Genomic DNA, 22,457 nt, shown 5'->3' on the forward strand with positions numbered 1-22,457 from the left:
AAAATGTGCAGTTCTGTCACACAACGTCACAGTCTCAAGTTGAGAGAACGTGCAATTAGCATGCTGACTGCAGGAATGTCCACCAGAGCGGTTGCCAGAGAATTTAATGTTAATTTCTCTACCATATCCCACCTCCAGCGTCATTTTAGAGAATTTGTCAGTACGTCCAACAAGCCTCACAACAGCAGACCACATGTATGGTGTTGTGAACAGAGTGCCCCATGGTGGCCGTGGGGTTATGGTATGGGCAGGAATAAGCGACAGACAAAGAAACACCATTGCATGTTATCGATTGTGTCACGCTGCATGAGGCAAATGTTGGTCATTCCAGATACTAGCTGGTTCTCTGATCCACGACCCTACCTTTTTTTTTTCTTAAGGCATCTGTGACCAACCGATGCATATCTGTATTCAAAATCTAATTTTATTTGTCACATGCGCCTAATACAACAGGTGTAGACCTTAACCTGTGTTGGGTTCTGAGAATATGAAATATACTTATTCATGTCACTGAGGGAGAGAGGGTAATGTATAACGTTTACATTATATCAGGTATCCTATTGAAATATTGAGTGCAGGGAGTCGATCATGTGGCAGGCATTGATAAGGGGAGAGCGCCATGGATTAGTGATGGGCTGAGATCAGGTCAGGAGATACGGACCATAAAAGTTTATCCTGCCTAGCAGTAAAGATACAATGTTTGTTCAGCTGTGTAGGAGGAGACTCAGCCTAGGAGGAAGGGTTAAATATCAGTGCTTGTGTTTAAATGTTTGTCTAATGTAGCTGTATTGGGAAGAATAAACTTGATTAAGCTTTCAGAGTACAAAAACTCAACAGACACTAAGAATCAGAACCTAACACCTGAAATGCTTACTTCCAAGCCCATAACTTTCTTCAACTGCATTGTTGGTTAAGAAAAAACACATCTACTAAATAAAACTAAAGTAAAAAAGTTACAATAAAATAACAAGGCTATATACAGGGGGAACAGGTACCTAGTCAATGTACAGGTTAGTCGAGGTAATTTGTATATGTAGGTAGGGTTAAAGTGACTATGCATAGATAAACAGTGAGTAGCAACTGTATAAAAACATGGAGGGGGGGGGGGGGGGGGGTCTATATTGACTTACCTTCATGTCTTAAAGTAATGGACTGTCATTTCTCTTTTTCTTATATGAGCTGTTCTTGCCATAATATGGACTTGGTCTTTTACCAAATAGGGCTACCTTCTGTATACCACCCCTACCTTGTCACAAAACTGACTGGCTCAAATGCATTAAGTAAAGAAATTCCACAAATTAACTTTTAACAAGGCATACCTGTTAATTGAAATGCATTCCAGGTGACTACCACATGAAGCTGGTTGAGAGAATCCCAAGAGTGTGCAAAGCTGTCATCAAGGCAAAGGGAGGCTACTTTGAAGTATCTCAAATACATTGATTTGTTTAAAACTTTTGGTTACGACATTGTAGTATCCTAAGAGACTTCTGAGATTTATGACTCATAACACACAGGTACGGTTTAGTATTTAATTGGAACTTAGAATAACTTTCTCTAATGCACCTGGCTTAAACTACCTGAAACTTTCTTAAATCACGGTTATATAGGCAGACAAAGGAAACGTCTAGCGGAAAGCAAACCCGTCTTGAGTCAGTACCGCCATCTATTGGTAAACAAATATACCAGGTTATTACATACATTATTCCATGTGTTATTTCATCGTTTATGTCTATATTATTATTCTACAATGCAGAAAACAGGAAAAAGAAAAACCCTTGTCCAAACTTTTGACTGGTACTGTAGGTCCAGAATGGAAGTAAGCTTGGCTCCTGTGATGTACTGGGCCGTACGCACTACCCTCTGTAACGCAGTACTGTCGGATGCCGAGCAGTTGCCATACCAGGTGGTGATGCAACCGGTCAGCATGCTCTGAATGGTGCCGCTGTAGAACCTGAGGATCTGGGGACCCATGCCAAATCTTTTCAGTCTCCTGAGGGGGAAAAGGTGTTGTGCCCTCTTCACGACTGTCTTGGTGTGCTTGGACCATGATAGCTTGTTGGTGATGTGGACACCAAGGAACTTGAAACTCAACCCGCTCCACTACTGCCCCGTCGATGTTCAGCCCGCCTTTTCCTGTAGTCCACAATCAGCTCGTTTGTCTTGCTCACATTGCGGGAGAGGTTGTTGTCCTGGCACCACACTGCCAGTTCTCTGACCTCCTCCCTATAGGCTGTCTCATCGTTGTCGGTGATCAGGCCTACCACTGTTGTGTCATCAGCAAACTTGGTGTTGGAGTCGTGCTTGGCCACGAAGTCGTGGGTGAACAGGGAGTACAGGAGGGACCTAAGCAAACCCCCCCCCCCGAGTGTTGAGGATTAGAGTGGCAGATGTGTTGGTGCCTACCTTTACCATCTGGGGGCAGCCCATCAGAAAGTCCAGGATCCAGTTGCAGAGGGAGGTGTTCAGTCTCAGGGTTCTTAGCTTAGTGATGAGCTTTGTGGGCACTATGGTGTTGAACGCTGAGCTGTAGTCAATAAACAGCACTCTCACATAGATGTTCCTTATGTCCAGGTGGGAAAAGGAAGTATTCCTAGTCACATAAAATCCATAGATATGGGCCTAATGACTTAATTTAAATTGACCAATTTCCTTATATGAACTTTGTCAGTAAAATCATTGAAATTGTTGCATTTATATTTTTGTATAGCTCAAGCTTACGCACCCTTTGATAAGTGTTCTCTTTAAAAATAGAATCTAGAAGGGAGGTAAGTGGGCGTGATGGGAAGTGACTAGATAAAAAAAAGGACCCGATTTAATCTGGTTACTACTCCTGCCCAGTAACTAGAATATGCATACAATTATTGGCTTTGGATAGAAAACACCCTAAAGTTTCTAAAACTGTTTGAATGGTGTCTGTGAGTATAACAGAACTCCTATGGCAGGCAAAAACCTGAGAAGATTCCATACAGGAAGTGACCTGTCTGACAAGTTCTTGTTCATCTTGGCTCTTTTTATTGAAGACTGAGGATCTTTGCTGTAACGTGACACTTCCTACGGCTCCCATAGGCTCTCAGAACCCGGGAAAAAGCTGAATGATATCGAGGCAGCCCCAGGCTGAAACACATTAGCGCGTTTGGATAGTGGCCGATCAGAGGGCCATCAGACTAAGGCTCGTGCACGAGGGGATCCCATGCTTTTACTTTCTCTCTCGTTGAATGTAAACAGGCTTTGCTGGTCGGAATATTATCGCTTTTTTACGAGAAAAATGGCATAAAAATTGATTTTAAACAGCGGTTGACATGCTTCGAAGTACGGTAATGGAATATTTAGAATTTTTTTGTCACAAAATGCGCCGTGCTCGTAACCCTTATTTACCCTTTCGGATAGTGTCTTGAACGCACGAACAAAACACCGCTGTTTGGATATAACTATGGATTATTTGGGACCAAACCAACATTTGTTATTGAAGTAGAAGTCCTGGGAGTGCATTCTGACGAAGAACACCAAAGGTAATCAAACTTTTCTAATAGTAAATCGGAGTTTGGTGAAGGCTAAACTTGCTGGGTGTCTAAATAGCTAGCCCTGTGATGCCGGGCTATCTACTTAGAATATTGCAAAATGTGCTTTCACCAAAAAGCTATTTTAAAATCGGACATATCGAGTGCATAGGAGTTCTGTATCTATAATTCTTAAAATAATTGTTATGCTTTCTGTGAACGTTTATCGTGAGTAATTTAGTAAATTGTTAGTAAATTCGCCGGAAGTTTGCGGGGGGTATGCTAGTTCTGAACGTCACATGCTAATGTAAAAAGCTGGTTTTTGATATAAATATGAACAAAACATGCATGTATTGTATAACATAATGTCCTAGGTGTGTCATCTGATGAAGATCATCAAAGGTTAGTGCTGCATTTAGCTGTCTTCTGGGTTTGTGTGACATTATATGCTAGCTTGAAAAATGGGCGTCTGATTATTTCTGGCTGGGTACTCTGCTGACATAATCTAATGTTTTGCTTTCGTTGTGAAGCCTTTTTGAAATCGGACAGTGTGGTTAGATTAACGAGAGTCTTGTCTTTAAAATGCTGTAAAATAGTCATATGTTTGAGAAATTGAAGTAATAGCATTTCTAAGGTATTTGAATAACGCGCCACAGGATTCCACTGGCTGTTACGTAGGTGGGACGATTTCGTCCTGCATACCCTAGAGAGGTTAACAATATCAACTAATACCACTGGCAATGCTATACAGCATCTACAAAAAGTGAGTCTGCAGTGGTAGACATTTGTCCATTACCCTAATCGTCAAATAGGTGAAAATTCAGCCATTTACTTCAGCTGACCTCGGTAGAATGTTTGCCTTTATGAAGGCCATCGCCCTATGGGGGTCTTGGAACTCTTTCTCGGTGCCGGGCAGGAAAAGCCACACCATTCCGAGGTCCGTCCAGAGCAGACTTTTGACATCGTTGAAAGCGGCACTGTCAAGAGCAACGCTGGGGGCATACTCTGGGAAGATAAACATGTGTTCTGCTGCATCGAAGTGGGCCAAATTCTCTTGCATGCCAAAGAATATCAATACGATCCTGATAGTGTAGTTTAGCCACAATGACGCAAGATTTTCCGCCAGGCTTTCTTGCTTGAGAGCCCCAATGTGAGCTGTCTACAAGGACGTCTTTATCCAATTTGAGGGCTTCCTTCAATAACTTTGAGACCGATGAAGTAGAACGAGCCCGGGTCCTCAACTACCCCCACGATCCTGATATTGGATCATAACATATAACCTTGTAAATGTATGCATTGTTCCTTAAGGCTAGATACATCAGTTTCAAGCTTCTTAACCGTGGTTTGTAGCGTAGTCGTGTTGTCTGAGCATGTTGACAAGCCTTATTCAATGTCGGAGACAGTTTTCTTAACTGTATCCAGTTCAGTACAAAACATTGCTGTATGCTTGCGAGTTCATTCTTGACTGCTTGCAACTCGACTTAATAAAATGTAAGTCGTCACTGAGCGCCTCCTTGAGCATAGAAGAAATGCCCGCTGAGGGCAGCAAGAATCTCGGCCTGCAAATCCTGTGTTAATTTTTTTGCTGAGCCGAGGGGAAGAGCCGCTGCTTCCACTTGTTAAAGAACTTGAGCTCTTCATCTTGGGCCGAGTGTGCTCTTTTGTCAGTGACTCCGCTGAACTTAAACTTATTACACCATTTACGCATTAAAACAAAAAGAAAAAGTTGAACAAAGTAAAGCATGTCATTCAAAGGCTGTGTTTCCTAGTTTTTTGGGGGTCAAAGTGCAAAGAAAGTATTAAATAAATTCTATTTCAGCAGGAGCTCGGAAAAACGTGACCTACCCCATGGCTTGCTCACTAGCACCCCCTCGTGTTTTCATTTTTGCCATGGAAAAATGTATTAAATAATTCCCTCATTCAATGAACCAGGGATCAAATGGCTATGGTGTTTATATAATGTATATCTATTTGTAAACATATTCAGTGTTCAGGGGAGATCTAGACAGCATTGGAGTTACATTATCTTAGACTAGCCTAATTGAAAAGTAACTGTCAATTAGGCCAGCATTGAATAGCAGAGAATTTTGAGTGCTTGAGAGACAGTTTTACAACCGGAGTATGCAGCATTGGTTTTACAAACTGTGCAACCGTATTAACTGCATGTGGGTAATTTGCCAAAATGCAGTTTAGGACATCGGACATGACATTAAGGCACGCTAATACATTTAAGTCATTTAGCAGACGCTCTTATCCAGAGCGACTTACAAATTGATAGCTACATTGTTAACTAACTAGATAGCAAATTCAAAACATATTGGCTGGTTATCTAGTTAGTCTGTTTATTTTACCTGGTGCGCAAATGTCTCTCCTCTGGCAACAGCCCACACGCAGGTGATGCACACACCATTACATTTCATTGCTGACCAAAAATGTGCAATTATTGCTAGTGAGTTATTTACCCAGTTAACAACAAATGTGCAAACGCGGCTAGGTTCACTTTGATCTCAAAAATGCATCTTGCGACTGCATGATTGAAAGATTGACAGGCATGAGCAATGCAGGCCTACAATAATTATACTCCGATGCGCTCTGCAGAGATTGAGGACAGTGAGCAAAACATTGCTGCCGGAGAACATTTTCATCCAATTCAGATTATGAGCAGAGTATCCTAATTTTTTGATAGTGATGTGTGATTTTTTTTACTTGTCCATTCAGACAACTTAAATCTATAATCTGCTTGTCCAAAACTTGTGTTTACTTGCCCCGGGCAAGCAGACAAGAGTACATGTCGAAGTGGGGAGTGGCATAAAGCATCTGGCAACAGCACCCACCAAATTACGAGCATGGCAGAATATCACCGGGGCATTCCCACCATCTGGCCATATATTCAACACATACATTTACTTACGAGCAGCTAGGCCTAGACCTGGATGAAACCTATAGGCTACCCTTGGGCATGATACTAGGATTAAAACCAATGCCCTCTTATTAATGGGGTAAATTGAGTAGGCTATTTCACGTTAAACCTAGGCCTATCGGCACACAGCTTCCCCCTCTAGACTGTGCCCCCACTCCTTAAAGTTGCACACTGTTTATGCAATGCCAGGTATTAGTTGAAGGGAGTAAATGTCTATGTTCGACTGCCAAGCTCTCAAACATGCTATATAATTATTGTTCACAAAATTATGACCAAAGAAAAGATGGGATCCTTTTAACTGGGAGAAGACAGTCTTCCCTTCACACTACTGCTATTCTTCAGTAGTTATTTCAGGTAAACATTAGGTCTACTGTAACCCCCTCAATGGTGTCGTTTACATTGTCAATGTGGAAGGCCACTCCTCTAAGACCAATCGAATGCGGACATTTCAAATGTGCATGCGTGCAATTGTGTTCAGTCGCATGTGCAAATAGTTGTGATGTTTACTTGCTAAAATGACAAGTTCCTATGATGAACACTTTTGGGAAAAGCTGGGATACCATCCAATGGTGTTACGATAAAATTCAACAAATACAGGGGGTGATTTTATAATTCAGCTAACATTCACTAGTTAGAAGAACAGCTGACCAGGGGCGATGGGTAGAATGGATGACCCGTTTGATTTATTACATTTTGGGTTAGCTAGCCAACTAAATCCTGTTGGTTCAACAGCAAATTGGCTAACTTTACCTATGTGAAGCTAGCCACAATAACGATTAGCCCCACTAGTGGAATTTGCGGCTTGCCTTCAAAATAAAATGACCCTCGCCGAAAGTGATGGAAACGGATACAAATAATGGAATAAGTTGGGAATGTTATGAATGCAACAAAAGACAATAAGATAAATACATTTTTTTAATCCGCTGAAATCGCACGGGGGTGGATGTATTAGACTTCAGAATTACATTGGGGGGCATACTTATTTCTCACTGTACAGCCTTACCTATGGATTGTGGATCCATGAAATGTTGTATCATTCTATTCAGTGACACCCACTGAACACCACTATGAAGTGTTTACACAAACAGAGAAATCAGATCAAGAATGAACTGTGCGATGTAGTAGGGAGTTGTAGTTTCCAACAGGCAAAAATTCTACAGCTTAGTGTAGAAAACGTGGTAATTCACTACAATGACCGTAATCCATTGCATGCCTACTTGTCCATTCTGTTTCTTTTACACCTGCTACCTAGAATAGACTGTTGAGAAGGATAGAAAAGTTGCTTCATGAGGTATAGTGGCAAGAAAAAGTATGTGAACCCTTTGAAAATACCTGGATTTCTGCATAAATTGGTCATACAATTTGATCTGATCATCTAAGTCACAATAGACAGTCTGCTTAAACTAATAACAAACAATTATATGTTTTCATGTCTTAATTGAACACACCGTATAAACATTCACAGTGCAGGGTGGGAAAAGGATGTGAACCCTTGGATTTAATAACTGGTTGACCCTCCTTTGGCAGCAATAACTGCAACAAAACATTTTATGTAGTTGTGGATCAGACCTGCACAACGGTCAGGAGGAATTTTGGACCATTCTTCTTTAAAAAACTTTTTCAGTCCAGCAATATTCTTGGGATGTCTGGTGTGAACTGCACTCGAGGTCATGCCTCAGCAAATCAAATCGGGTTGAGGTCAGGTATCCAGAAGGTGTATTTTCTTCTGTTGTTGATTCCCTTGTGTGTTTTGGGTCGTTGTCCTGTTGCATCACCCAACTTCTGTTGTGCTTCAATTGGAGGACAGATAGACATTTTGCAGGAGAACGTTAGGCTAAATGACTTCAGGTTTCTGTCGATGATAGCAAATTATGTACTCAATATAGACAAGAAAAATACAATAATTTGTGTTTGTCTATTGTTGTGACCTAGATGAAGATCAGATCAAATTTGATGACCAATTTTTGCAGAAATCCAGGTAATTCCAAAGGGTTCACATACTTTCTTGCCACTGCATCTCTAGCTGAAAATACATGATCTAAATGATTGATAGTTGGTATTCAGAAGTCTTTAAAAAAAGTATGCCTTATTTACTTTGAAGAACTACTAAAATGGTGATTTTGTCAGACAGCAGCTCTATAGAGATGAGATGACTTATTAAAACAATAAAGTCATCAAATAAAACAAATATAATATACACAATTGAAACGTTTAAAGTATATTTCCGGCAGCTGGTAGCCTAGTGGTTAAGAGTATTGTGCCAGTAACCGAACTGGTTTTAATACCTGAGCAGACTAGGTGAAAAATAAGTCGGTGCCCTTGAGCAAGGCAATTAACCCTAATTGTTCCTGTAAATTGCTCTGAATAAGTGCATGACACGTTTTTTTTATGTAAATTATGGTTAAGTGATAAGCAGTAAGGGGCAGTCACTATGATTATGGGACTTTTACTAATTGTTTTATTCTGTTACAGCTTTTAATGTCGTGTAAAAAATTCTCTCAAAACCGGACGCCGTTATTTTTTTATAAACGAACCGACCTGAAAAAGCACTAATTGCTCAGCACTAAAAGGGTGTCACTTAGACTGACACCCCATTTCACTCAGCCACAATCCAGATGTGCGATACATCCACAGTGCAAGTTAAGATTTGTCAAATTAACCAAATTGTCTTTAGTTTAATTTAAATTACGTTAAACTTGTTTAACATTATCTACTCCAAATATGGCACTATTCCACTATTTGTATCCGTTTACTTCCCTTTCAAATGAGGAACTTTTATTTTAAATACGAACCGCAAATTCCACTATTGTGGCTAATCGTTAGTTGCTAACTTCACATAGGTGCTAAAGATAGTTAGCCAGCCTGTTACAAAGCACACCATTCATTTTGCCAACCCAAATAGTGACGAAGACAAGCCGTAACAACTTGGCAAATTCTAGTTAACGTAGTTAATAGCATGCTTGATAAATGATGGTTCTCACCAGCTAACCCTTTCACATTTGAGTTCTACCTACTAAGAATGCTATTTATTGTAAATGCATCTTACCTTCATGTCGTTCATGATGATCTGGAAGAGCCCTCCCAGAGCGCTGCATTCCTTTTCAATACCCGCATCCATTTTCCAAATCGAAAAACTAACACTAGCTAGCTGTAGTAGCTTTTAAATTAATTCGTTTATAAATATAACTGTTGAGGGAAATCTCGGTGTAAAGTTTCAAAGGAATTGGGCCAAAGATATCTATAGCTAAGTACTGTTAATGTTCTATTAAACACGCAATGTAAAATAAATCCAAATTCCTGGAGGGAAACAATACAGCAGCTAGCAACGTGGAATATTATAATCCAGTCCGACTCAGTGTGGTTGGCTAGCTAGCTCGTTAACTAGCCAGCCAATTTGATACACCGAGTAAACATGGAATGGTTGAATGTAGCTAGAATGGAAAATCCGTCGAATTGACCTGATTGTTGTATCCAAGCCTAGTATGCTATAGTTACAACCACAGCCAATCCAAATACCTATAGGACCTATGCAATGCAGCTGGCCAGGAATTCCGGAATATCTACCTGCTAACGCGCGACAAGCTAACTAGCAGTCCGTGATCAATGATTCATTCAGTAGTCAGCAAATACAAACAAACAAAAATAAGCATATCTGTGTCCCATGAAAATGATTCTGTTCGTGTCGAGTCATCTGTCCTCTTATGCGGTTTCAGCTTGTTTGTAAATGTGTGTCATCATGGGCTTTCACCCAGCTATGAGCCAAACAATTATTCAATGAGAATCCACGTATCGTTTGAGTGCTGATGTGTGTTTCTGCCATTGAGCTATAATAGGAAGGTTGTTACCACCACCGGGCGCGTTCCAAATTACATATTTCCCAAGATCGGCCTCGTACTTGGGTGGAGCAAGTAAGATTCGGATTTACAAGCATCGCAAGAACATGGCTATTTTAATTCAATGTAAACGCTAAAAGTGATTAAAACATCACAATGAGGCCATTAATCTCTCTACAAAGAAATAAAATAACATTTTAACCGCACTGCAGAGTTTATCAGACATCGTATAAACTGCAAAGGTAGGAAAATGTTGGGGTCAATTACATTTTAATAAAGAAATGCATTTAAATGACCTAAGAATTAAATGTCCTTATATGGAGGTGAACAAGATTACGTCACAGTCTCTAAAGCCAGGGCGCAACATCGCGAGACTCCGGAGACGCGAGCGAAACAGGACGAGGTTTGAGAAGTCAATGAGAAACATTCCTCCTTAGTTGTTCATTTTCTCAAAAGCTAAACGCAGAACCTAGATTCGAGCAAATGTCTTAAGTAGTTGAACATGTTATCACTTCAACCTCGTGAAAGTGACAAACTGACACGATTTCATTTTCGTTAAAAACTACTTTTATATCGAAGTGCCTTTAATTTGACGGCATGCGCAGCTCGGCGCGAGACGACCAATAACATCCGACGACGTATTCTACGCATGAGTTTAGCTAGCCAACGTCGCCTAAAAGTGTGATCGGGGATTTCTATTGGAGGAGCATCTTTAATACAGAGTTTCTAAACCAAGAGGCGCAACATCGCAAGACATCCGGGAACGCTTGCGAGGCAGAACAGGCGGGGGGTTGGGGTTAGAGAAGTCAATGAGAGAAAAACAAATCAAATGTATTTGTCACATGTGCCGAATACAGACGTTACAGTGAAATGCTTACTTTCAAGCCCTTAACCAACAATGCAGTTAAGAAAAATAATTGTTAAGTAAAAAATAGATAAAAAACATTAAATAAAAATAGTTAGAGCAGCAGTAAAATAACAGTAGCGAGGCTATAAACAGGGGTACCGGTTAGTCGAGGTAATATGTATATGTTGGTAGAGTTAAAGTGACTATGCATAGATAATAGCTGGAGAGCAGCGGCCGTGTAAAAGGAGGGGGCGGGGGGGACAATGCAAATAGTCTAGGTAGCCATTTGAGTCTTATGGCTTGTGGTCGGAGGCCAAGCAGTTGCCATACCAGGCAGTGATGCAACCAGTCAGTAGGGCTCAGCGATATGGCCAAAATATCATATGGTATTTTTCAAATTTGACGGTATGACAGTGTTTTAGATTAATAAAAGTTCTAAATTTGCTTTATGAGTAGTGTGTGACCCTAGGGTGGCAACACATATATATATATATATATATATATATATATATACAAAATTATTTCAAAGGGTCTTTCTCCATTCAGATTGTTTTATACTGTTCAATTCAACCTAAAATAATTTCCTGCATTTCCATCAATTTCCGCATTTCCTGCACTCATGTACCCATATACTACCCACCACTGCGACCTGTACGCTCTCGTTGGCTGGCACTCGCTTCATACTCGTCGCCAAACCCACTGGCTCCAGGTCATCTACAAGACCCTGCTAGGTAAAGTCCCCCCTTATCTCAGCTCACTGGTCACCATAGCAGCACCCACCTGTAGCACGTGCTCCAGCAGGTATATCTCTCTGGTCACCCCCAAAGCCAATTCCTCCTTTGGCCATCTCTCCTTCTAGTTCTCTGCTGCCAATGACTGGAACGAACTACAAAAATCTCTGAAACTGGAAACACTTATCTCCCTCACTAGCTTTAAGCACCAGCTGTCAGAGTAGCTCACAGATCACTGCACCTGTACATAGCCCATCTATAATTTAGCCCAAACAACTACCTCTTCCCCCACTGTATTTATTATTTAGCTCCTTTGCACCCCATTATTTCTATTTCTACTTTGCACTTTCTTCCACTACAAATCTACCATTCCAGTGTTTTACTTGCTATATTTTATTTACTTTGCCACCATGGCCTTTTTTGTCCTCACCTCATTTGCTCACATTGTATATAGACTTATTTATCTTCTGTATTATTGACTATGTTTGTTTTACTCCATGTGTTGTTGTATGTGTCGAACTGCTTTGCTTTATCTTGGCCAGGTCGCAATTGTAAATGAGAACTTGTTCTCAACTTGCCTACCTGGTTAAATAAAGGTGAAATAATTTTTTTTTAAAAAGTGAGATAATTTCCACACTGCCACAAAATGGGCAAAAATACTAGGCCTGATTTTTTACCAAAGCCAGCTAACTAGCGATTAGCATTAGTGGCTAACACAATTTAGCTTAACTTGCAAAGAAAATATGAACTTGCTGTTTGCAGAAACACAAACTAATATTGTAATTATAGAACAGTTGTGGATTTATATTAAGGTCAAAGTGGAAACATCGTTGTCATCAACATGCGTGTCTCGTGGTCAAGCAACAACAAATGTGCTCCTTCAGTGACATGGGGTGGGATTAGGTTTGTGTGGAAAGCGGCATGGAGAGCGAGAGAGCGGAGAGGGATGACTCAAGTAGCGGAGTAAACTATAAAAATGGATGTTACACGGTGCATCACATTTAACAAACCAAAAATTCAAATACCATTATAGAAGGTAAAGTAAAACCCAAACCGGTCCATCCATAAATACCGGTATATAGTAAAATACAGTATACCGCCCAGCCCTACCAGTCAGGATGCTCTCGATGGTGCAGGTGTAGAACTTTGAGCACCCATGCCAAATCTTTTCAGTCGCCTGAGGTGGAATAGTATCCAGTTGCAGAGGGAGGTGTTTCGTCCCAGGGTCCTTAGCTTATTGAGCTGCCAGTTGAGGACATGTGAGGCGTCTGTTTCTCAAACTAGACACTAATGTACTTGTCCTCTTGCTCAGTTGTGCAAATGCCTCCCACTCCTCTTTCTATTCTGGTTAGAGCCAGTTTGTGCTGTTCTGTGAAGGAAGTAGTACACAGCGTTGTACAAGGTCTTCAGTTTTTTGGCAATTTCTTGCATGGAATAGCCTTCATTTCTCAGAACAAGAATACACTGACAAGTTTCAGAAGAAAGTTCTTTGTTTCTGGCTATTTTGAGCCTGTAATCGAACCCACAAATGCTGATGCTCCAGATACTCAACTAGTCTAAAGAAGACCAGTTTTATTGCTTCTTTAAATCAGTACAACAGTTTTCAGCTGTGCTAACATAATTACAAAAGGGTTTTCTAATGATCAATTAGCCTTTTAAAATGATAGACTTGGATTAGCTAACACAACATGCCATTGGAACACAGGAGTGATGGTTGCTGATAATGGGACTGATAATGGGATTTTCTGTATATTTAAAATCATTTTTTTTAAATCAGCCGTTTTGTAAATAGTCATTTACAACATTAACAATGTCTACCCTGTAATTCTGATTTGATGTTATTTTAATGGACACTTTTTTTTGTGCTTTTCTTTAAAAAACAAGGACATTTCTAAGTGACCCCAAACTTTTGAATGGTAGTTAACATAAACACACATGGTCATACATTGGTTACTGACAGAAAAGTCCCTAGTGGGCTATGCCAACATGACAAAGGAAAGGGATGGTACACCTCAAGAGCGGGAAACTCAGAATGGATTCACCGCATACAGTTGAATACTTCATCATAAATATGGACATTTAGCCCCCTAACAACCGCTCATTTGGATTTTAGAAATGTACATATTTACGAGTGTACATCTTGGTTGTCCCTTTCTGCAATCGCCAGTCCGTCTGCTGGATAGTCAGTCAACAGACAGCCTCTGGTTTGTCCACCAGAGATCAAAGTCCATCGTAGTTGTTATAATGGACACTTCAGAGTACCATTCGGAAATGTTCGGATGCGTTTACCAGACTAAAGTATTTAAACAGCTGGAGCCTGAATAATTGTTCTTTAGTTTGTAGATTTCTTAGCCATTTCAACGTGGGGACCTCATCCTGGTCTTATCTTGACTCTAGTTTGTATTGCCAACCATTTCAACATGTAGCGAAATCTCCCTATTTTCTGGTCTAATGTACATTTTGGTGGAAGTGGCTTTTATACTAGAGTAGAAAAGAGGGCGTTTCCATGACGCCAATGTAAATGTCTGTACTCACCGAGTGTGGCCACTGACCAGTTAACTTTTTATCTAAACAAGTATCTCGTTTAGAAGGCCATATTTGTGAGTAGTTCCACAACATTTAGATGTAAATCTGATAAATACATTGTGAAAGCTCTTTAAGTTACAATGTTTCCGTTATAACGTCTTTAATGATATCACCACACAGTAAATGTTGGCCATGATTATTGCTTAAATACCCACGGACCATTCCAACTGGTTGGAATACATAAATTTGTTACATTAGAAAACCTTTTGAGGTTACCGTAATGCAAAGTCTTTCTCTGTGCTAACAAAGGGATTCTCAACGTTCATCTTGGCAGAGTAGGGAAAGGAGTTTTGGTATTTACAACCGTCATAAAACAGCCAACTTCCCGCTCTCCCCCTCTACGAGAGAGAGCACGCTGTAGAGCGGACCCACTGTAACCTGATCCTTCAGATGGTCACAGGAGAGTCATGACAGAATTATGGTCAGATTTGCCAAATGGAGGGCTATGGAGAGCTCTGTACGTGTCTCTGTGTGTGGAGTAAAGGTGGTCTAGGTTTTTCTTTCTCCTCTGGTTGCACATTTAACATGCTGGTAGAAATTAGGTAAAACCTTTACCTGCATTAAAGTCCCCGGCCACTAGGAGCGCCGCCTCTGGATGAGCGTTTTCCTGTTTGCTTATGGCCTTATACAGTGGGTACCGGTACTGAGTCAATGTGCGTGGATACAGGTTAGTCGAGGTAATTTGTAAAGTGACTACGCATAGATAATAAACAGTGAGTAGCAGCAGTGTAAAAACAAAGGGGGGGGGGTAATTTGATTAATTGTTCAGCAGTCTTATGACTTGGGGCTAGAAGCTGTAAAAGAGCCTTTTGCTCCTGTACCGCTTGCCGTGCAGTAGCAGAGAGAACAGTCTATGACTAGGGTGGCTGGAGTTTTTGACAATTTTTAGGGCTTGTCTCTGACACCGCCTGGTATAGATGTCCTGGATGGCAGGAAGCTTGGCCCCAGTGATGTACTGGGTCGCACGCACTACCCTCTGTAGCGCCTTAATGTCAGATGCCGAGCAGTTGCCATACCAGGCGGGGATGCAACCGGTCAGGATGCTCTTGATGGTGCAGCTGTAGAACTTGTTGAGGAACTGGGGACCCATGCCAAATCTTTTCAGTCTCCTGAGGGGTAAAGGTTTTGTCGTGCCCTCTTCACGACTGTCTTGGTGTGTTTGGACCAAGATAGTTTGTTGGTGATGTGGGACCAGAGCAAAAACCAAGCCATTGGGTCGAAGGAATTGTCCGTAGAGCTCCGAGACAGGATTGTGTCGAGGCACCATCCTGGCACCATCCGTACAGTGAAGCATGGTGGTGGCAGCATCATGCTTTGGGGATGTTTTTCAGCAGCAGGGACTGGAAGACTAGTCAGGATCGAAGGAAAGATGAAATGAGCAAAGTATGGAGAGAGCCTTGATGAAAAGCTGCTCCAGAGTGCTCAGGACCTCAGACTGGGGCGAAGGTTCACCTTCCAACAGGACAACGACCCTAAGCAAACAGCCAAGACAGCCCAGGAGTGGCTTCGGGACAAGTCTCTGAATGTGATTGAGTGGCCCAGCCAGAGCCCGGACTTGAACCCGATCGAACATCTCTGGAGAGATCTGAAAATAGCTGTGCAGCGACGCTCCCCATCCAACCTGACAGAGCTTGAGATGATCTGCAGAGAAGAATGGGAGAAACTCCCCAAATACAGGTGTGCCAAGCTTGTAGTTTCATACCCAAGAAGACGAGGCTGTCATCATTGCCAAAGTTGCTTCAACAAAGTACTGAGTAAAGGGTCTCAATACTTATGTTAATATAATATTCAAGTTTAATACATGTGCTAAAATTTCTAAAAACAAGTTTTGGCTTTGTTAGTATGGGGTATCGTGTGTAGATTGATGAGGGGAAAAATGTATTTAATAAATTTTAGAATAAGGCTGTAAGTGGATAAAGTCAAGGGGTCTGAACACTTTCTAAATACACTGTAGCTAGCTCATCTAGCCTGGGCACTGCAGCAGCCAGATTAAGCAACTGCAGATGAAGCAATTGCATCTAATCTTCTTCCCCATCCCCTCGTCTTGATTCGAGGGGATGGGGAAGAGCCTGTTCTCCTCAAAACATTATTAGCAAGCTAGCTAACGTTAGCCAACTTCAGCAGAGATCATTCCTAGCTAACTAGCAAAGCCCAGAAGGTAGGATATGCATATTATTAGTAGATTTAGATAGAAAACACTCTGAAGTTTCTAAAACTGTTTGAATGATGTCTGTGAGTATAACAGAACTCATATGGCAGACAAAAACCTGAGAAAAAATCCCACCAGGAAGTGTGGAAATCTGAGGTTTGTAGTTTTTCAAGTGATTGCCTATCTAATACACAGTGTCTGTGGGGTCATTTTGTACTTCCTACGGATTCCACTAGATGTCAACAGTCTTTAGAACGTTGTTTCATGCTTCTACTGTGAATGGGGAGAGAATAAGAGCATATGGAGTCAGATGATTGAGAAAATGACATGAGCTCAATCGCGTGCGCCCGGGAGAGTTAGGTGTGTTCCTTTTCATTTCTGAAGACAAAGGAATCGTCCGGTTGGAATATTATGGAAGATTTATGATAAAAACATCCTAAATATTGATTCTATACATCGTTTGACATGTTTCTACGAACTGTAATAACTTTTTTGACTTTTCGTCTGAACTTACTGCGCGAGCACAGTGCATTCGGATTACTCGACTGAATGCGCATACAGAATGGAGGTATTTGGACATAAAGATTAACTTTATCGAACAAAACGAAAATGTATAGTGGAACTGGGATTCCTGGGAGTGCATTCTGATGAAGCTCATCAAAGGTAAGTGAATATTTATAATGTTATTTGTGACTTCTTTTGACTCAAATGGCAGGTATCTGTATGGCTTCTTTTGTTGTCTGAGCGATGTACTCAGATTATTGCAATGTTTGCTTTCGCCGTAAAGCTTTTTTGCAATCTGACACAGCGGTTGCATTAAGGAGAAGTGTTTCTATAATTCTTTAAATAACAGTTGTATACTTTATCAACGTTTATGATGAGTATTTCTGTAAATTGATGTGCTCATTCACTGGAAGTTTTGGGAGGCAAAACATTTCTGAACATTACACACCAATGTAAAATGGGGTTTTTGGATATAAATATGAACTTTATCGAGCAAAACATACATGTATTGTGTAACATGAAATCCTATGAGTGCCATCTGATGAAGATCATCAAAGGTTAGTGATAAACTTTAGCTGTATTTCTGTTTTTTGTGATGCCTCTCCTTGCTTGGAAAATGGCTGTGTGGTTTTTCTTGTCTAGGCGCTGTCCTAACATAATCTAATGTTATGCTTTCGCCGTAAAGCCTTTTTGAAATCGGACACTGTGGTTGGATTAACGAGAAGTGTATCTTTAAAATGGGATTTAATAGTTGTATGTTTGAGAAATTTGAATTATGAGATTTTTGTTGTTTTGAATTTGGCGCCCTGCTATTTCACTAGCTGTTGGCGAGTGTGTCCCGCAGGTGGGACGCCACATACCCCAGAAAGGTTAAATTAAGTCCACCTGTGTGTTCATCTTCCAGCAAGATAATGACCTTAAGCATACTGCTAAAGCAACACTTGAGTGGTATAAGTGGAAACATTTAAATGTCTTGGAATGGCCTAGTCAAAGCCCAGACCTCAATCCAATTGAGAATGTGTGGTATGACTTAAAGATTGCTGTACACCATCATAACCCATCCAACTTGAAGGAGCTGGAGCAGTTTTGCCTTGAAGAATGGGCAAAGAGCCCAGTGGCTAGATGTTTTTTTGTCTTATTTCTTGTTTGTTTCACAATAAAAAATATTTAGCATCTTCAAAGTGGTTGTCATGTGTAAACCAAATGATACAAATTTTAATTTCAGGTTGTAAGGGAACAAAATAGGAAAAATGCCAAGTGGGGTTGATACATTTGCAAGCCACTGTACAAGTTTGTTATTAAGGCACATGAAAGTTCACATGTCAAACAGCTCTCCTGTGAAGTTGTGACTTGCGACATACGCCTAGTTTCCTGAATTGGGTCACATATTGATAAAAATCACCCTGTCCTAGAGAGAGTTACACCGTTATCAAAACATCACGCCAGGGTATACCTACACAAAACACAGCCCTGATTAAGTTTTTCTTAAATCCCCTATGGGAAAAATGATTGGAATCATTTCCATTTGACGGCTAGGTTTTATGGATATGGTACCTTTTACAGCAGTCGCTTCACCCTAGGACCCTAGAACAGGGGAAGGCAACCCTGTCACTGGAGTGCCTTCAGGAACCGCAGGATTTTGTTCCAACTAAGCCCTTGTCGTGACGTGACTATCATTAATCTGATGACTTATTTATCGAATCAAACCAATGTTCAATTGTTACTCGATTAAATTAATCATGTAACAATTAACTCATTAGGAATTTGGGGCACCACGGGAAAAGTTGTTTAACGAGTTACTATTTCCCGACTTAAACTCTAAAGATATACAGATATCTCTTACATCAATAACAGTCAATTATTACCCCATCAGTCTCATTCTGAACGTTGCATAATCGTTGGATCCCAAGAACCTTAGCCTTTTGAATATTCAGTACTACACAATTTGATTTAATCGTGTATTTATTAACTAACTAAATAATAACATAGAATACCCATGCACACGTACATGAGATAAAAGTCCCTGGTGGACTGACACGATATGACGGCTTGTTACACAATGGAAAGGGGGTGGGGAAAGATAAAGAGATACATTTACGTCATTTAGCAGATGCTCTTATCCCGAGCGACTTACAAATTGGTGCATTCACCTTATGAAATCCAGTGGAACAACCACTTTACAATAGTACATCTATATCTTATTTTGGGGGGAGGGTAGGGGAGGGGATAGAAGGATTACTTAATCCTATCCCAGGTATTCCTTAAAGAGGTGGGGTTTCAGGTGTCTCCGGAAGGTGGTGATTAACTCCGCTGTCCTGGTGTTGTGAGGTAGCTTGTTCCACCATTGGGGTGCCAGAGCAGCGAACAGTTTTGACTGGGCTGAGCGGGAACTGTGCTTCCGCAGAGGTAGGGAGGCGAGTAGGCCAGAGGTGGATGAACGCAGTGCCCTTCTTTGGGTGTAGGGACTGATCAGAGCCTGAAGGTACGGAGGTGCCGTTCCCCTCACAGCTCCGTAGGCAAGCACCATGGTCTTGTAGCAGATGCGAGCTTCAACTGGAAGCCAGTGGAGTGTGCGGAGGAGCGGCCTCTGACGGAGGAGCCCTCTGACTCCCAATCAGAGGCAACTAGAAACACCTGCCTCCAATTGAGAGTCCAGCAACCCAACCTACACATAACACAAACCGCTGCCACGTCCTGACCAAAACTAAAACAATTACTCCCTCTGCTGGTCAGGACGTGACAGTAAGTTCATTCTTAGCACGTCCTTTTAAGCACTCTGGCCAAAGGGGGCGTTCCGTCATGCTGACACGAACTCTGACCTCACTTGGGCGTGGCTACTGACTGGGCACAAGTTTGTATGAAAAACAATTCTCATTTAGAAGGCTAAAATCACATCGCTATCTTCACAAAAGTATTCTCATATTTAATAATATAATTTATACCACATTTATGTAAACTTGATACATAGGACGCGTACAATTTCGGAGTTACAGTTACTTTGTCATACCATTCTTAACCTCTCTAGGGTAGGGGGCAGTATTTGCACGGCCAGATAAAAAACGTACCCGATTTAATCTGGTTATTACTACTGCCCAGAAACTAGAATATGCATATAATTGTTTGATTTGGATAGAAAACACCCTAACGTTTCTAAAACTGTTTGAATGGTGTCTGTGAGTATAACAGAACTCATATGGCAGGCAAACACCTGAGAAGATTCCAAGCAGGAAGTGCCCTCTCTGACCATTTCTTGGCCTTCTACACTCTCTTTATTGAAAACTGAGGATCTCTGCTGTAACGTGACACTTCCTACGGCTCCCATAGGCTCTCAGAGGGCGCCAGAACGTTGAATGATGACTTTGCAGGCCATGGCTGAAAAACAGTAGCGCATTTGGTAAGTGGTCGATCTGAGAACAATGAGACGGGGGCGCGCGTGCACGTGAAGAGTCCATTTTAGATTTTCAGTCTTTGAACGAAAACAGGGTTTCCCGGTCGGAATATTATCGCATAAAAATGTATTTTAACCTATTAGGGCTAGGGGGCAGTATTTACACGGCCGGATAAAAAACGTACCCGATTTAATCTGGTTACTACTCCTGCCCAGTAACTAGAATATGCATATAATTATTGGCTTTGGATAGAAAACACCCTAAAGTTTCTAAAACTGTTTGAATGGTGTCTGTGAGTATAACAGAACTCATATGGCAGGCAAAAACCTGAGAAGATTTCATGCAGGAAGTGGCCTGTCTGACAAGGTGTTGTTCTTCTTGCCTCTGTTTATTGAAGACTGAGGATCTTTGCTGTAACGTGACACTTCCTACGGCTCCCATAGGCTCTCAGAGCCCGGGAAAAAGCTGAACGATATCGAGGCAGCCTCTGGCTGAAACACATTATCGCCTTTGACAAGTGGCCGATCAGAGGACAATGGGCTTAGGCGCGTGCCCGAGTCGACCCCGTGCTTTGTTTTCTTTCATCTGTTTACCTAATTGCAGAATCCCGGTCGGAATATTATCGCTTTTTTACAAGAAAATGGCATAAAAATTTATTTTAAACAGCGGTTGACATGCTTCGAAGTACGGTAATGGAATATTTCGAATTTTTTTGTCACGAAATGCGCCGTGCGCGTGACCCTTATTCACCATTCGGATAGTGTCTTGAACGCACGAACAAAACGCCGCTGTTGGAACATAACTATGGATTATTTGGGACCAAACCAACATTTGTTATTGAAGTAGAAGTATTGGAAGTGCATTCTGACGAAGAACACCAAAGGTAATCAAACTTTTCTAATAGTAAATCGGAGTTTGGTGAAGGTTAAACTTGCTGGGTATCTAAATAGCTAGCCCTGTGATGCCGGGCTATCTACTTAGAATATTGCAAAATGTGCTTTCACCAAAAAGCTATTTTAAAATCGGACATATCGAGTGCATAGAGGAGTTCTGTATCTATAATTCTTAAAATAATTGTTATGCTTTTTGTGAACGTTTATCGTGAGTAATTTAGTAAATTGTTAGTAAATTCGCCGGAAGTTTGCGGGGGGTATGCTAGTTTTGAACGTCACATGCTAATGTAAAAAGCTGGTTTTTGATATAAATATGAACTTGATTGAACAAAACATGCATGTATTGTATAACATAATGTCCTAGGTGTGTCATCTGATGAAGATCATCAAAGGTTAGTGCTGCATTTAGCTGTGGTTTGGGTTTATGTGACATATATGCTAGCTTGAAAAATGGGTGTCTGATTATTTCTGGCTGGGTACTCTGCTGACATAATCTAATGTTTTGTTTTCGTTGTAAAGCCTTTTTGAAATCGGACAGTGTGGTTAGATTAACGAGAGTCTTGTCTTTAAAATGGTGTAAAATAGTCATATGTTTGAGAAATTGATGTAATAGCATTTCTAAGGTATTTGAATATCGTGCCACGGGATTCCACTGGCTGTTGATTAGGTGGGACGATTTCGTCCCACATACCCTAGAGAGGTTAATGACATCACAAAATAATAAACCATATGACAGGATTATTCTTTAGATCCCCATGGACCATTAATAACATTCCTATCTTATGAATATTGTTCCAAAGTTCATTATTTTCCCGTTAGAGTTTTTGGCGGCAAAGGTCTTCTGTAGACAATGGGATTTATTTCCCAATACTGCAGGGCAAGAAAGAGAAAGTTTCTGCAAACTATTTAATTTATAAAAACAAACTCAATTCTGGTCCTCGAAGCCAGTTCCACTGCAATTTGTTTTTCCCTTCTAATCAGGGACTGATTTAGATCTGGGACACCAGTTGTGTGCAATTCATTATCAGGTAGAGCAGAAAACAGGAAGGCTCCGGAACTCATTGTGTAAGAGTTGATTACCCCTGGCATAGATCAATTCTTGGTTGTT

At 41.0% G+C, this 22,457-nt stretch overlaps 1 protein-coding gene across 4 annotated transcripts in view; it reads right to left on the reverse strand.

The window, feature by feature from the left end:
• The window catches only part of LOC115151124 (protein MTSS 2), a 147,320-nt gene extending 136,792 nt beyond the window's left edge, over positions 1 to 10,528 (reverse strand). For 2 of the 4 annotated variants that reach the window (XM_029695135.1, XM_029695132.1), the window contains exon 1: positions 9,464 to 10,528. In XM_029695135.1, coding sequence (XP_029550995.1) covers positions 9,464 to 9,512 — 49 coding nt within the window. In that variant the 5' untranslated portion in view covers positions 9,513 to 10,528. The remainder of the gene's footprint in view (positions 1 to 9,463) is intronic. The other 2 variants (XM_029695133.1, XM_029695134.1) reach the window with 2 other exon arrangements.
• Between the last annotated feature and the right edge of the window lie 11,929 nt (positions 10,529 to 22,457).

Source organism: Salmo trutta, chromosome 16 (assembly GCF_901001165.1).
Source record: "Salmo trutta chromosome 16, fSalTru1.1, whole genome shotgun sequence".
In the NCBI taxonomy this organism is placed as follows: domain Eukaryota; kingdom Metazoa; phylum Chordata; class Actinopteri; order Salmoniformes; family Salmonidae; genus Salmo; species Salmo trutta.